The 16,776-nt window shown below is 33.8% G+C and overlaps 1 protein-coding gene across 1 annotated transcript; it reads left to right on the top strand.

Moving 5' to 3' along the window:
• The first annotated feature begins 366 nt into the window (after positions 1-366).
• Positions 367-8,754, top strand: LOC129808895 (uncharacterized). Its single transcript, XM_055858800.1, has 3 exons — positions 367-1,543; positions 8,241-8,377; positions 8,638-8,754. The coding sequence occupies exons 1-3, from the start codon at positions 367-369 to the stop codon at positions 8,752-8,754; spliced, it is 1,431 nt and encodes a 476-aa protein (XP_055714775.1).
• Positions 8,755-16,776: the final 8,022 nt, after the last annotated feature.

The raw sequence follows: 16,776 nt of genomic DNA, 5'->3' as shown, positions 1-16,776 counted from the left end.
GGAATATTAACTCATTCCTTATCATCTCCCCTTTCAGGTGAGAATACATCAAGTGGCGACAACGCTGGAATATTAACTCATTCCTTATCATCTCCCCTTTCAGGTGAGAATACATCAAGTGACGACAGAGGATTGGTGTCGTGCCCAGCAGCAATTGAAAAAAAAAGAAAAAAAATCACCAATTGTACTTGAAGATATTCATCAGCTCTAGCCTAGAGCGCCACGTTGACTCCACATTCCACTTTGGAAAGTGCCCGCCATTTACTTCATTGATTTTCTCAGTCGATCAATTCCAGTACTTCACTGGAAGGCGCCGCCATATTTTTTTTTTGCTTTCGGAAGTGTCATTCCAAAACGTAAACAAACATGGAGGAAGAACTTTTGCATGTTTTGAGATCGACCAAGGAACTTCTCAAACTCCAAGCGAAAATGAGTGAGGATCAACATGCTGAGTTCATGGCTACCCTTCACCAGATGAACACTTCAAATGACAAACGCCCAGAGCTCACAATTGAAGCTCTTTCCGGCACAATTGAATTGTTCGCGTACGATCCAGACAACAATGTGACATTTGATATTTGGTTTGCCAAATATGAGGATATTTTCCGTGAGGATGCGAAGGCTCTGGACGACGCTGGACGTACAAGATTGTTACTCAGGCGTTTGGACAACATTGCTCATGCAAGGTATGTCAATTACATTTTACCGTCTGCGCCCCGTGACAAAAAGTTCGACGAGACAGTCAGTGTTTTACGCACGATTTTCGGCCGAGGTGAAAGTCTCTTTGGAAGGAGATGGAAGTGCCTTCAAATGCAAAAACGTGAATCGGACGATTATACAACATATGCTGCCACTGTCAATAGAGCTTGTGAGGATTTCCAGTTCTCAACAGTCACGCCAGACTATTTCAAATGCTTGATATACCTACTCGGGCTTCAAGGCGATGTTCATAAAGATGTGCGTACACGACTTCTGAACAAGTTAGAGACCGAGGATATTTCTAACCTGAACCTGGAGCTCATGGTCACGGAATCAAAACGCCTTCTGTGCCTCAAGAAGGATAGTGCCCGAATTGAGTCATCCGTCAAACAGGAGCCTGCCTCCGTCAACAAGGTTCATACAAAGAAGCCTTTCAAAAAGGATTCTCCGCAGAAGCAGAAGAAGACACCCAGCTCTCCGCGCTGGTTATGCGGAGCAATGCACTACGTGCGTGAATGCACATTTAAAAATCACACTTGCTCAGAGTGTGGTTCCAAGGGGCATCGTGAGGGGTACTGCGGCCTTGGTGAGAGCCATAAGAAGAATTTTAAGGGTAAGAAGCAGCCTCAACAGCGATCTCAAGTCAATATGGTAGCCAACGCACCCTCTGGACGGAAGTATATCGCCGTCACAATCAACAATTCTCCGCTTTCTCTCCTGTATGATACAGGATCGGATCTGACGATCATCTCTCAAGAAAACTGGATACAACTTGGATCACCACCACTCACCCCAACTCGAGATCATCCTCATGATGCTCAGGGAAACACCATTCGTCTTCTGGGTGAGTTTTACCCTTCTATCTCTTGCAACAATATTAACAATAGAAGTGGACGGTGTGTGGTAGCTGAGGCCAATATAAATTTATTTGGTACGGATTGGATTACTCTTTTTAACCTTTGGGACACTCCAATCACGAAGATTTGCAATCATGTGTCTACCTCTGATTTTGTTGCATCTCTCAAAGACAATTACCCCAGGGTTTTCTCTTCTACTCTTGGGAAGTGCACTAAAGGCTAAGTCTCATTGCAATTAAAGCTGAATGCTACACCGGTATTTCGCCCCAAAAGACCCGTGCCATTTCACCTTATGGAAATGGTTGAGGACGAATTGCAACGCCTGGTGAACCTGCAAATTATTACTCCCGTAGACTATAGTGACTATGCTGCCCCAATAGTTGTAGCTCGCAAACCCAACGGGAAAATTCGAATTTGTGCGGATTACTCAACCGGATTAAATGAGATTCTTGAGTTTCATCATTATCCAATACCTACGCCAACTCAAATTTTTGCGTCTCTCGGAAACAATTCAGTTTTCTCCCAGCTAGATCTTTCTGATGCCTATTTACAGCTGGAAATGGACGAGCCTTCAAGGAAAATACTCACTATCAATACGCATAGGGGGTTATTCACATTTAATAGACTTTGCCCAGGCATAAAATCTGCTCCCGGTATCTTCCAACAGACCGTGGATACCATGCTTCAAGGCATAACGGGCGTTTCGGCTTACTTTGATGACATTTTGGTAGCCTCGTCCACAGTCCAAGGCCACATGGACTCGCTCAATAAAATTTTTCAACGTCTTGAAGATTTTGATTTTCGCGTACGATTAGAGAAATGCAAATTCTTTCAATCTGAGCTAAAATTTCTCGGAATTATCATTAACGGTCAGGGGCAACACCCAGATCCTGCGAAAATCTCAGCTATTGTTTCGATGCCCGAACCATCAAACATTAATGAACTTCGTTCATTTTTGGGAGCTGTTACCTTTTACTCAAAATTTGTAAACTCCATGAGTACACTACGTGCTCCATTGGACCGCCTCTTCCGCGCAAATGCTCAATGGAAGTGGACTTCAGACTGCCAACATGCATTTAATCAGCTGAAGGCAATTCTCTCATCCAACTTACTTCTTACACACTACGACCCAGTATTACCAATAACTGTGGCTGGGGATGCAAGTGAAGTTGGAATCGGCTGTGTGGGATATCATACATACCCTGACGGATCAGTAAAAGCATTCCACCATGCTTCACGTACTTTAACTGATACTGAAAAGCGTTATTCGCAGATTGAAAAAGAGGGACTCGCACTCATCTTTGCGGTGACCAAATTACATCAGTACATATTTGGTCGCAAGTTCATTCTCCACACAGACCATAAACCTCTTCTCGCCATTTTTGGCTCAAAGAAGGGAATCCCTACACATTCAGCAAATCGTCTTCAGCGTTGGGGCCTTACCTTACTATCTTATTCATTTGAAATAAAATACATAAACACGGATTTATTTGGATATGCGGACGTATTGAGTAGACTCATCGCGGCACAGTCAAAAGACGAACAAGATGATTTCATCGTTGCTGAAGTCAAACAGGAAGACTTCCTAAAGCGAGAACTGGTATGCAGCATTTCTCAGTTCTCCCCTGTTACATTCAAAAGAGTCCAAGAGTGTGCAGCTGCCTGCACTACTCTACAAAAAGTCATTAAATTCGTACAATCTGGGTGGCCTTCCGCCAAGAAACACATTACATCCAGTGAAGTACAAAGTTTTTTTGACTTGAAAAATTCGTTAACACTCACGAGAACATGCCTGCTTTACCGAGACCGGCTTGTCATTCCCCAACCATTGCGCAAGGACATACTCAAAACTTTGCACTCAGGACATCCAGGCATCGTTAGAATGAAAGCACTTGCTAGATGCTTCGTATATTGGCCGGGGATCGACGAGGACATCAAGTCAGTCGTGAAAACATGTTCCCAATGTGCTCTGGCGGCCCGCTCTCCGGTAACATGTGAACTGTTTTCGTGGCCAATTTGCACACGACCGTGGCAACGTGTGCATATTGATTTTGCCGGACCTGTGGATGGAGTGTCATTTTTCATCATGATTGACGCTTTTTCGAAATGGCCAGAGGTCTTCATCACAAAATCCATTTCAACCTCTGCCACAATTTCTTGGATGTGGGAATCGTGCTCGCGATATGGATTCATGGAAGTGCTAGTTTCGGACAATGGCACGCAGTTTACAATAGAGCCCTGCGCGAAGCATAATGGAGCAGATGCGCGCGGCGCGCGAGGCTATTTTTGGCGCCGCCGCCGCAGATTGTTATTTTCGGCGCGCGAAAGCGCGCCGCCGCCACATTTTTTTCGCGCGCGAGCGAAATTTGTCAGTTTTTTTCGCGCCAAATACCAATTTATAATACAAGTGTTGTCCACTGATTATAAATTGGCGCTGAACGTCTCAATTTTTCGGAAGTCCGAACTTCGCCGTGAAGCGAAATAAAACGTCATCAGTGAAAAAACGGAAAGAAGGTTAGTGTAATGTGATCTGTGAACATGAACAGACTGTGTGAAAAAAATAAAATGTTTGTGGACTCGGACGATTTGGAAGTGGTGGAAGAGGCCATCTCTGAAACCCCCACACCCAGCACATCCGCCCCTTCGGGGGCAGTGCCCAAGCAATCTAAAAGTGGTAAGTAAAAAAACATTTTTAAAAAAAAGTGGTATTTTGAAAAATCAAAAAAAATCAAAGTACCACTTTTCCAATCGTCGTCGAAGGCAAACCCTTTAACGGGATGGGACACTGGATTCCCATTGAATGTTGCGTTGATTAACGTTAATGATGATTCGTACATTTGACCTGAAGTAAGATTTGCCTTGTGAATTACGTTTTTCTTGTGAAAAATGGGCAATTTTCTAAGAGATTCACCAGTGAGGTGATACTTTAAAATTTGGACAGGTGTTTTTCTCAATATTTCGTGAAGTTTTAGCTTTTGTGATGACCAGGCTGTATAGATGCCTGGAGAAACAAAGGAGCATCATCTCTACAAACGAGATGTAGTGATAAAAGCCTTAAAAGGCTCCCGGAAAAGCCAGAGAATGCACAAATCTGTGTATACTTGGAGTACCGAAGCCATCTTACATTAATGAATGATATGGAAAGTTTCCGGGCTTCTTGTGACATTCTACGATTCCCTTATATGAACAGGAAGAGGACTTGGTAAGATTAGTTATAAAATGAAGAATAATGGGCATCTTATTGAGGCGAATTAGCTGTCCAAATACAGAAGAGAATTGACTTATCAGTCTGATATATTTCGAAATCGTTCATTAAAAGCTATCTAAAAATGCATAGTTCATAATGTTCGCCGAAATAATACGAGAATTACGAGCAAATTTGTTTTTTTTATGTCGTGGTGCAATATTGCGAAATTTTTACAAGGCAAATTGAAAAAAAAAACTTCACTTTTTATTAGGCTTGATGGGTCCCTGGCTTAGGTGTACAAAATTTCAAACCAAGGATTTCAAATTTTGAGTCAAATTCACCTCTACATATTACAATGGGACCTCGATAGAGTCAACTAATTATTTTCAGGTCTGTTGGCTGTATTGGATTTGGTGACTATATTGAAGTCCGAAAAAATCAAACAAAATAAGAAATTTTGATAGAAAAGGGTATTATGTCATGTTTGTATTAAATCATTGATAAATTCAACACGATAGTAGATAATTTTATTTAATTAACCTATAAATTTTACTATCCCTGGCTTAAAAAAATTGTATGTTTGGGCAAATATTGGAGATTAAGGAATGATTTTACGGAATATTTTTGTCAACAGTAAGTAAATATCTTAAGTATGAATTACCCTCCATCTTCAGTGTTAATATTGAGCTCCACCCACGATGATATTTAGATAAGGAAATGATGTATTAAAGATTTCTTTTTTTTTTAACTTTTTTTGGAAGAGCTCCAGTAAATATTTAAAATTATTGAAAATTTTAATGCAACTGACGCTATTAACTGAAATTTATTTTAAAACTTATGGGGGATCGTCTGAAGACTCCAAGTAAATATCTCTAACCTTTCAGCACTTAAATCCTAATGAAAATGTACAAAAGAAAGAAGTTTTAACAACCGTTTTTTTTGCTGACCAATTTTAATTTTCTGTTGCTTATTTAATTTGGATCCAAGTTTTCTTTTGAGATATTAATCTTTTAATTTAAAATGTAACTTAAAATAAATTTACGCGTTTTCTTTAGAAGGGTAATTTTATAAACGTTTATCATTTACTTACATGTTTTAAAGAAGTTCTTTAAAAAGTTCAAAAAATTTTAGGAAAAAGTTTCTTTACTATGTTATAGGTACTCGAAAATTTCTAGAATTCTGTACGTTTTTTTTTAATTCGAGTTCATAATTTTTTTTCTTGTTTGTGTCATAATATTATGCATTTTACAGATTATTGGTGATTCAAAATGACCAAAGTGATCATAGGCTTAAAAAAATATTTTTAAAAATGTATAATGCATATTATATAGGTAAAAGCATTAAAAATATGGTTTAACTCTAACAACGATAAGATATTTGCGGTACATTTTCGAAACAACTTTTTCTTACTGTTAATAATACAAAAAGATTTCAAAAATTCAGAGATTTACTTACATAAGAATATCAAAGATACTAACAAAATTTAAAAAAAAAAAACAATTTAAATTTTAAAATGCCCCATTTAAAAGATCAGAAAGTGTAAAAAGTTGTAGGAGTGTATGAGTTATATAATGGCCTCTACACACTAGAGAAAAATATTTCGATATTTGGCAATTTTTCCTACACAAGCGTTGGTAATTTGCTTCAATATGAACATAAATTCCTTTAATGTGTAGAGCCCATAAGGCTATTTTACGTATTTTAATTGAATTTATAATTATTTCTGGTATTTAAAGCTTAAGACCACGAAAAAAAATTATTCTATTGTAAAATGAATACAAAAATGTTTCGTTGGTATATAAAAAGACTGGTTTTAATTTCAAAAAAATCATAATAAAATCGTATAATATTCTTAGTTAAATAATAAAAGAAAAGTTGACTCTATCGAGGTCCCACTGTAATTTATTTTAAACGTATTAAGAGATTAAGACTAATTTTAGTAAAGACAAAGGCGATAAACAGCTTGCCAAGTTTCTACTAAACATCTCTTCTGAAAAGAGTTACAAAAAAATGAATTAGTATTGAAAATATCGCACTTCAAACTTAGAACATTGATGCTCATAAACAGCCTGTGCAAAATTATGAGCCCTTACCCTAGACTACACGAAATTTTCTTTATATTCCACTTTCCAATCAAAAATTTGTTGAAATATTTACAGATATAAGTACTACGTCGTTTGAGCATCGCGTGTCTGTTTCAGCTGGACAAAATAACTATAAACATTACTTTGGAAGTTTGATTTCAAAGGAAGGCAAGCTGATTTCTAATAGAATGTTCTGTCGCCTCTGTTACGAGCAAAAGAAAATTTTTAAGTAAGTATATCGAGTAAGAAGAATTAACAATATGTGTATTTGAGAGACGAGAAATTCTGGTTCATAACTTCATAACTAATAACTAATTTTCATCCTAAATTCAATTATACAATTATCGCTCCAATTTCTCTTGCAATAATATTAAATTTAAGATGCTGAACCATTTGTATTTGTAAGTAACCTATTTCTGATCATTGTCGTCCCGAGATTTTTTTTTTAAATATTTATTAATCCCTTTTGGCAGAGAGACACTACAACCGTTTATTTGGAATGTCACTTATAATGCCAGTATCTGTGAGTTTTATTTTTTTCAAAGTTATTTATCAAACTGACGTACAGTGCCCGCTTCCTAATCCGGATCGGCGTAATCCGAACGAGTTCTCGACGATTACATTCAAAATACTTTTGAGGTTATGTATTTATGTGTGTTCAGCAAAGAAAATGCATTATCCTGTGATGTTTTTGTTTAATAAATGAAGTATAATAGCGTAGAATTCTCTAATTAGTGTTTTTAATCTTCTTTAAAACTTTTATTCCAATTTTACAAAAAAAAATCTTGTATTATATTTTCGGGACGTTGAACAAATTCAAGAAATCCATTCGGATTACGAAGCGGACATCTGTCATTTTGTCTCCCAATCATCCGGATTACATAGCGGGCACTGTATATTTTTAGTTTAAATAGAAATTCTGGAAATTATTACAGTTTTTAAAAGATTTTTTTAGCCGATATTCGGTACATTTTCTTTTGTTTCCTGCGCTATTTTGGGCGATCGGAGAGATTTATAAATCGGTTATGAACCTGTAAATATAATAAAATAATTGTCCAGTGGAATAGCTTTGCGAAATCCTCACACAATACTATTATTGAATATTGAATTGAACCAATAAAGAATTTCAATAATATAGGTAGTTTGAGTTCTAGCTATTCGCAAAGCATGGGATGCTTTGATACCCACTTTTCCAATTTGTTTGATATTATTTCAGTTATGCGCAGAATACGTCGTCCACCAATTTGTATCGGCATCTCTTAGATGTCCACAATTTGGATGTCAAGACGAAAGCTGCTAGTAAGCAACGTGTTATTAAAGATCTTTTTGAAAAAGATTCAGTTCGAATCACTGCATCCAAAAAAGATGCAAAGCATGTGCTGGCAAGACGGCTAGTCTTGTTTTTTTGCCAAGACTCATTGGCATTTGAAAGCGTCAAGGGAAGTGGATTTCAGGATTTTCTGATGGCATATGGTGTTGTCAAATCCAAAGATGACATCCCTCATCCAACTACACTCTCCAGAGATGCTTTGGATGATGTTTACAGTGCTGTAAGGGAAAAATTGAAGGTGGCTCTCAGTGAGTGTGGAGAGCAATGCGCAATAACGTTAGATGCGTGGACAGACAATTATAAAAGGATGTCATATATGACCTATACAATCCATTTTTTGGATAAGAAAACTGAGCTCCAGCAATACACTTTGAGTATGACACCATTTTATGGACGACATACTGCAATGAATATTGCAGATGCTATTAAGGCAGTCTTGCATGACTTCACTCTCCATAACAAAGATATCATTTTTGTTAGCGATGGCGCGCGAAATATGATAAGGGCGATAGATTTACTGCCAGAAAATTGCCGTCGCCAACAGTGCGTCGCGCATGCCCTTCACCGCCTGATAATGAAGGATTTAATGGAGAATGAAAGTATGAGTGCAATATCAATCATCATGAATAAAATAAATAAAACGCACCATACTTTTATTTACAAAAGAAAAGAACTGGAAAATGAGTATAACAATCAAGCGAGCAAAAAGAAATGGTTAGATTTCATGGATCAATGCGAAAAGCTAAGTAAGAAAACATTTTTTTATATATAGGGTAAATGAAGCTAATTCAAAACCTGCTCCAAATGGAAACTTTTCACTACTCCAAATGGAAACGTCATTGTTTTCACAATAAATACAGTATTTAATTGCTATATTTATATATTTTCTATACCTCAGTTTCATTATTTAGTTAATTTTGCTCCAAATGAAGCGAAAATAAATTCATATTCACAAATTTTAATTTCTTAATTTCTCAGAATAATTAAAAGTCTACCTTTTCACCATTGAATTTTTCATCGATCGACCATGATTTTCAATGAAAAACACAGTGTGGTGACTGTTGTTTATTCGTTTTTTTTTAAACATTTATGTAATATTTCTGGCTAATTTGAGTTAAATTAAGTGCTAATCTTTATTGTTAACGGTACGTGAAGTTTTCAAATGAAATAATTACCTATTTCGTGAACAAAAAAGGTTTTTCTGAAGTGTCTGCCAATGCTTCAATAGGAATCCCCGGAAATATGATTTTTTTTGGAGAGATTTTCTTATTGTTTTAGATGGAAAAGGAGAAAAGACCAGTACTAAGAACAAATCCTACACTCAAGAGCAACTGAACAGGGGTTTGGAAGTTTTTCGTCGCGGTTTCACTTACACTGTTTGTCTCCAATTAGAAAATTTCCCTTGTCTCCATTTAGATTAATATGTTTCCAATAGAAGCATTTTACGCTCGCGTATTTTTCTTGTATTTAAGAAGTTTTCAAATTATATCTAAAGAATTTTCACTAAACAGTAACATTCTAGAAGAGTCAAGGAGCAAATTCATATAATTCTCCTCACAAAAAATATGAACTTAATGTGTTGAATCTTCTGTCAAAGTTAAAGCGTCTGGAAATGGTTTTGAATTAGGACATTTACCCTATGTGGAAAATTAAAAACAAAATATTTAATTATAATTTTATTAAAAAAAAAATGCATTTGAAAAACATTTAAAATTAGAATCGAAAAATTTAAATTACATTACTTCAATGCTGTGGTGTAATGTTTATCTATCATTAATATCTAAATGTAACCAAAAGCTAAACAGTTTTCCTTCTTAATTTCCTGCTCAAACTCCGCTGAGAGAGCAGTGTATCTAATCCCTCGATTTTAACAATTTTTGTTTTTTTTTTACGAAATACTTTAAATGAAAAATGATGATTAGGAAATCATGAACAGAAAAACTTATTTCATTTTATTTTTATTTTATATAGATCAAATTGACTCTGAAACTAACCATATTATTGAGATGGAGGATTTGGAGGATGACAATTATCACACATTAAAAAAAATGTGTGTCACAAGGTGGAATACCATCTACGAGATGGTCAAAAGTTATATGCATCACGAAGGTAATAATATTTGTTAATATTATTACAATATTTTTTTCTTCCAGAACACTATAGTATCCAACGTATAATAACTTTTTTTTTGTAAACATATTTTTAAAATTGTCTCTGAGAGTAAGCGAGATGATTTGATCTAGATTTCATTTATGTTTTCAATACTTGTTTTTGAGACTGCTGAAAGAGAAAGCGAGGTAAAAAATCTCTAGGGGAGATCGTGGTACATTTAGCCAGGAAATGAAGCTTTTTCTTCGCGTGTAATTTGTGAAAAAATGATAGAGTTTGTCTGATGTTTTAACCCTCTAACAGGTAAGACTCGGTAATAGTCTTACTAACATCTTTTGAAAGTTTGAGCTCATTTTGACTCTTCGTTTAGTTACTATCCCCAGTTTTGTGTGACAGGTCAGAGAAAAATCAACAAAAAATATTTGTGCTATAAAACGCATTTCCAATTTCAATAAAAATATCGATTTAAAGTTATCTGTCTAAAATAAATTTATTTTTTACTGAAAGATATGTCGTTCTACTTTATGTATTTTATTTAGAAAATATGAAATGTGAATTATAGAAGAATATGTGAATTTTAGAAGCAAAAACAGTTTCAAAAAATTTTTATATTTTCTTACATAGCGCCTAAACTAAAAGAGATAATGAAGAATGGATGGTATTTTCGATTTCATTGGATCATAGTTATCCTAGAATACATTGTTTTAAAACTTTTTTTTCGCATATTACAGAAAACACTGTTAGAGGGTTAATGTTTCATAAATAGTATTAGGGAATTGGCTGTATAAAACCGTGTAGTTCAAGTTCAAAGCTCTACTAAAATCCTTGACTTATCTAGAGAGGATATAGAAAAAAGTATGACACATTTTCTACGTGTTCCCCGGCCGGCTTAATTATAGCCAATTTCGCGGTACAAATTGCCATCAGTCTTCTAGTTGGAATTTTGAATTGGGCATATCAAATTATTATTTTATAATATTATAATATTTATTGGTTTCATTGTAATTTTGCTTGATACACTAAAGCCCCATAATGTTAAATGTTATTAAAATCTTATAATCCCTTTTGGCAGAGAGACTACAACCGGTTTTAGGGATGTAGTGTCTGTAGGAAAAGGCTTTTAGGCCGAGTTTTTTATGAAATTTTTGTAATTGATTCAAAATTGAAGCAAAGATCCCGAAAAAATCTATTTCACAAATCACATTATCTAAATGTCAGAAATATCGATAGTACTTTTTAATCTAACAATTATCCCTGTATTAATTATCATCTTATATAAAAAAAAAGTAGATTATTATCCAAGTGAAAAATATCTCTTAATTGGCTTTATCAAACTAGAGACAAAGTAAAACTATAATATCTAGGCTAGCAAAGAAGAATCTAGAAGACCAAATACTGGGCTAAAAACTGTAACATCAAAATTACAACTTTTATAAACCCATTTTATAAAACTGCTTCTAAATTGTAGGATGGCAGGATCAGACTTACAAATATTTCAGGGAACATAGAGATGTGTTCCTTCTTTCATTAAGAAATACTTTGCTCATTGTATGTTTTAAGAGAAACTAGAAAAAATCCATTGGCTAATTCTACCCCTGGCTAATTGTAACCCGGTCTCCCTACCTACTTTCACTAAAATGTCTCTCAATTTTAAAGTTTCTGTCTCTCTCTCTCTTCTCTCTCTCTAAAATGAAGCAACTACTTTTCCAAGATGTAAAAAACATGTTTGAATTTAAAAAAACAAAAATGATTGTGCGTTGCTCCCAACAATATGGTTTATGCCCAACACACAATAATCTTTGTTTTGTAAACATGTTTTTGACATTTCAATGAGAGGGAATGAAACAGAAATCTAGTCATCTCGCTCACTTTTATAGACAATTTTGAAAACATGTTTATAAACAAAAGTTATTGTGCGCTGGGCATTATGATTGAGGAGAAATTGAATTATGGCTAACGCACAATAACTTTTGTTTTGTAAACATGTTCTGGACATTTCAATGAGAGTGAGTGAGACCGAGATCTAGTCATCTCGCTCACTCTTATAGGAAATTTCGAAAACATGTTTACAAACAGAAATTGTTGTGCGCTGGGCATTATTAACAATGAAAAACAAATGCATTGTGTCCTAGGATTACCAAATCGAAAGAAGTGTTGCTAATAATAATTAAAATGTCTACAATTTTCGAAACTTTTATATATAAAAATACTTTAAATTTTAAAGCATTTCATTTTTTTAATAAATTTTCGGAAGATTCTTACAATTATTTCAAACAAAAGTTTTGAAATTTTTTGAAAGGGTATACTTCTTCGAAATACCTTTTCAATGGCCGCCGAAAATGTTGTATAATTCGAAATTTATATTCGTCATGTATGCAATTATTTTAGTTTTTTAAAATTTGTATTTGTTTTTAGGTCCTGAAAATGTTGGTAATCTCGGGACTTCATATACTATTTATTTGCTGCCAAAAATAATTAAAATATTACTATTTTACACACAGAAATACTGGTTTTATGCTGTTCTATGTTTAGAAGACGATCAAAATACATACAAGTTTCTGAGTGAAGTAACTAGGTAAAGATTTGATAAAGATTAAGTTTTTTGCTGTATTAATACGAATAAGTTTTGTTTAGTTAAATAATTTGTTATTACAATAAATTACACTTTAAATTTCTTTGCATTTCCTAAAACATAATCACATTAATAATTTCATTGCACTAATTTACATTTTCTGTCGCTTTATTGTTTTGTGCGTTTTGTGCATGGTGTTTAATAATTTAATGTTTCCTGAATTTGTTTTCATTTTAAGTCAGTTATTTTGAGCTTTATGTGCAAATTCCTGACGTCGTTGTATGATCATTATTTGCGTAATTGAGTTTTTTTGGGAACTTCCAGTGACTTTTTTTTTGGAAATTTTGGTGCCTTTATCAATATCAGAAAAATATAATATTATTAAAAAGAACAGCGTTATACATTAAATATTATAAATACGTATAAAGTGTATCAATTCTCAATAATTTTTTTATAATTAATGCTTTATAATTTTGTGTGCATATTTTTTGATTTTTTTTATTAGCTAAGGTTCAATACGCTTTTCGCTTGTTTGCATTTATTGTGTGTTGTGTATGGATTTATATACGACTATAAGTAAATCTCTTTGATAAAATATCACAACTATTCAATTTAAAAATAATCTGGTGAAATGGAAAAATATTTTCATCTGGCAATTGTGGTTCGCTTCAAAAGAATAACATAGGGCACTGGAAACATTTGCGACTTAAGCCGAAAGTCAGTTTAACGTAGGGTAAAGTGGTACAAGTTGGACAGTGGTACAAGTTGGACAATGGTACAATTTGGACAGGGCTTTTTGTCTTGATAAATTTAGTACTTCATTTTTGATTGTATATTTTTAATGCTTTAGTTTTATAATTTGGTTCCTTGTGCTTAAAAACAAATTTTGTACTGTATTTATTAAGAAAAAAGCTATGTCCAACTTGTACCGGCTAATTGTCCAACTTGTAATACTAATTCCAAATTATATCACATTACCCTAACTATAATAAAAACAATGATTAGACATTTCCAGTAAGCCACCGTCTCTCGGCTTGAGTCACGACTTAGTGAGAAACTGTTTTAAATTGTACTGTAATCATTATTTTGATTATAATTACGTTAAGCTTACTCTTGGCTTAAGGCGTAACTGTGTCTAGGGCCTAAATCTACATCTTAAGTTTTTTGTGTCTGGCTTCCTTTATTTGTTTGAGTCTAATACACATGTATGCTTTTATTATTACGCAATATTTTTAATTATGATAACAGTTGTTCTTTTGTAAAAAAAATATATACATTGTTCATTCTTTCACCTTGATGCTATGGAATAGTTTGTGCTTTGTTTAAATTGAGCATTTTTAAATTAATTTTTGCTTTAGATATAAAAATAAATGTAGAATAACATTTTAAAACATTTATTTTAGACTTGTACAGATCAAACCTCGAGAAGGTCAGAAAGTACGACCTCGTAATGAGTGATGAAGAAATTTCTCTGATGAAAGATGCCATTGAAATCTTTGGAATTTTCGCTTCGGCCACAGATGCTTTGGAAGGTTCAACCTACGCCACTATTAATCTTGCATTTCTTGTGTATCAAATCATAAAGGACAGGTAACTATTTATTATCTATTACATACTTTAATTAACAATTTAATTTTAAATTCTTTTATTATTGTAAGATTAACTGCGATATCATCCGGATGTCGGGAATCTTCATTTCGCAAAAACATTTGTGACATTCTTCTTGCAAACCTCGATAAGAGATTCATAATAACTGACGATATGATACTGGCCGCACTCTTGGATCCAGCAATGCAGCACCTTCCAAGCATTGATGATTGGCTAAATGCAAACCAATATCCAAATAAAACATCTTTCATCTTGCAGAAATTATCTCTGAATACGACGAATTCGTTGTCTACTTCTTCGTCAGAGGAGTTTTTTGATGTAAGTAACAAAATAAAATATATTTTATTTTTCACGAGATTCTTAAGCATCCTATTTATAAAAATATTGAATGAAACCTTAACAACTAATTTGATCTAAACAAAGTCTTCAAAACAAAGAAAAAACAGTTAAAGTAAAATTGTTACCTAACAAAATCATAATCATAACGTTCAAGTTCCTCAAATTTGACCATTCTTGGTAGGAGACACATAAATATATAGCGTACATTTCATGATTTGATACAAAGTATTTGTGTACAAAAGAGGTCTGTGCATGTCCAATGTATTAAATAAGTATTTATCATTGCAAAACATTTTTATTAATTTTGATGTATCTTTTTTGATGAGTTTTTTGATTTTTGATCTAGAAAATAACCGTCATTAGGATAGGAATAATTTTATGGCATTTTCATATATGAATGAAGTGTTCACCTAGACAACCTCTAAAACATATCCAAAAATCAAACGATCAACTCTGTTTTATTTAATTTTGCATTCTATCTAATCTAAATTTGTATACAAATAAATTCAAAGTTGCATTTTTTTGCAGAAAAGCCCTGAGGAATGTTCTTCCATGAGATTTAAATTAATACAACAGTATTCTAAAAATAGGCCAATGACAATGGCCAGTAAATCGTCCCTTGAAGAGGAAATACAAAAATTTTCGATTGTCACAGAGAGAGTAGAGGATCCCTTGAAGTGGTGGGCCCAAAATGCAAAAAGTTACCCAAAGCTTTATAAGGGTGTACAGCGCTGTTTTATGGTACCTATGAGTTCGGCACCATCGGAGCGAGTATTTTCAGGAGCTGGTGTACTCATAACCGCACGGAGAAGTTCACTAAAGGCATCAACAGTTTCAAAAATAATTTTCATTAAGGATAATTACCACAAACTACTGTAGAGGATGGATGGATTTCATTAGTCAATGCTTCAAGGAGTTCCAGAAAAGAAATATTAAAAAGAAAAATAAAAAAAAGTATTAAAATTTTGAATACTATTTTAAAATTTAACTTTGTAGGAGGTAGCAATTTTCATTCACTTTTTCTAAAATTTGCTCCAGTATATTCTACCAGGATAAGTTTTTTTTTTTAATTTCTGACTAAAGAATATTATTATATAGTCGGAAATCTTTTTGAATCACCAATGACACAAAAAAGGTCAAAAATTTTCCTTCCAGAAAATCTCAATAAAAGTACGACTTCACGAATAGGGGAGACCGGGGAGTTTGGGACAGTGGTAGTATGGGACGAGGCGATTATTTAATTGATTATTGAAAAAAAATGGGATTTAACCACTACATAATCGTAGGCAACATTAAGATGTACATTGACTAAAAGAATGAATAACCTCAGATTTATTGTGTAAATTCTATGAACGCTTTTTTAAAAATTGATAAAATCGTATATTTTTATGTTTCAGTTTTTCTCTTTGCATTTTACATCAGTGATATATAGTCAAAACTTTTCTATCTCATTAGCTAGCAGTGTAATCTGAGAACATATTTTTATAAAAGTTTCAGAAATTATACACTTTTGTTTTTTACTTAAAGATTTTAAATATCAAAACTACACACGGGGATGTTTGGGACACCTCAACGGGGATGAATGTAACATTTATTTTTAACAAGATTGTAGTGGCATGCAAATCGTTACTGTCAAAATGGAGATTAATTCCCAATTTGAATGGAAATCTTCCTCTTGTGCAAACTTTGCACGTTGAGCAGTTGTCTACAAAGACAAACCATCAATGTCTTGGCAATCAATAATTTCTTCTCCTGAGGATATACGACCTTTGTGCAATCCCGTTAAAAACTATTCTGTCAAGAAAAATTTCTCGAGAGATATCCTCTACAATTCTCACAAATTCCTCAGAAAAAGCAAAGCGAGAGCTCATTTAGATAAACAAGGAAAAACAGTTAAGGAAAAATTTAACGCGAGAATTTTCTAAGTGTTAGAATTCAAAAAAAAAAAAATTCGCAAGGGGGTCGTTAGGAAAACGTGATTTTGTGATTTG

Source organism: Phlebotomus papatasi, unplaced genomic scaffold, assembly GCF_024763615.1.
Source record: "Phlebotomus papatasi isolate M1 unplaced genomic scaffold, Ppap_2.1 HiC_scaffold_174, whole genome shotgun sequence".
NCBI lineage: Eukaryota > Metazoa > Arthropoda > Insecta > Diptera > Psychodidae > Phlebotomus > Phlebotomus papatasi.
Note: the sequence above shows the minus strand (reverse complement) of the source record. Positions and strands in the feature narration are given on the sequence as shown.

Excerpts from the sequence above, each read along its gene's own strand:
- LOC129808895 (XM_055858800.1), top strand. The coding sequence starts at position 367 with ATGGAGGAAGAACTTTTGCATGTTTTGAGATCGACCAAGGAACTTCTC. Across the intron at positions 1,544-8,240 it reads AAACACCATTCGTCTTCTGG|ACTCATTGGCATTTGAAAGC; the intron begins GTGAGTTTTACC and ends TTTTTTGCCAAG. Across the intron at positions 8,378-8,637 it reads TGGATGATGTTTACAGTGCT|CGATGGCGCGCGAAATATGA; the intron begins GTAAGGGAAAAA and ends CATTTTTGTTAG.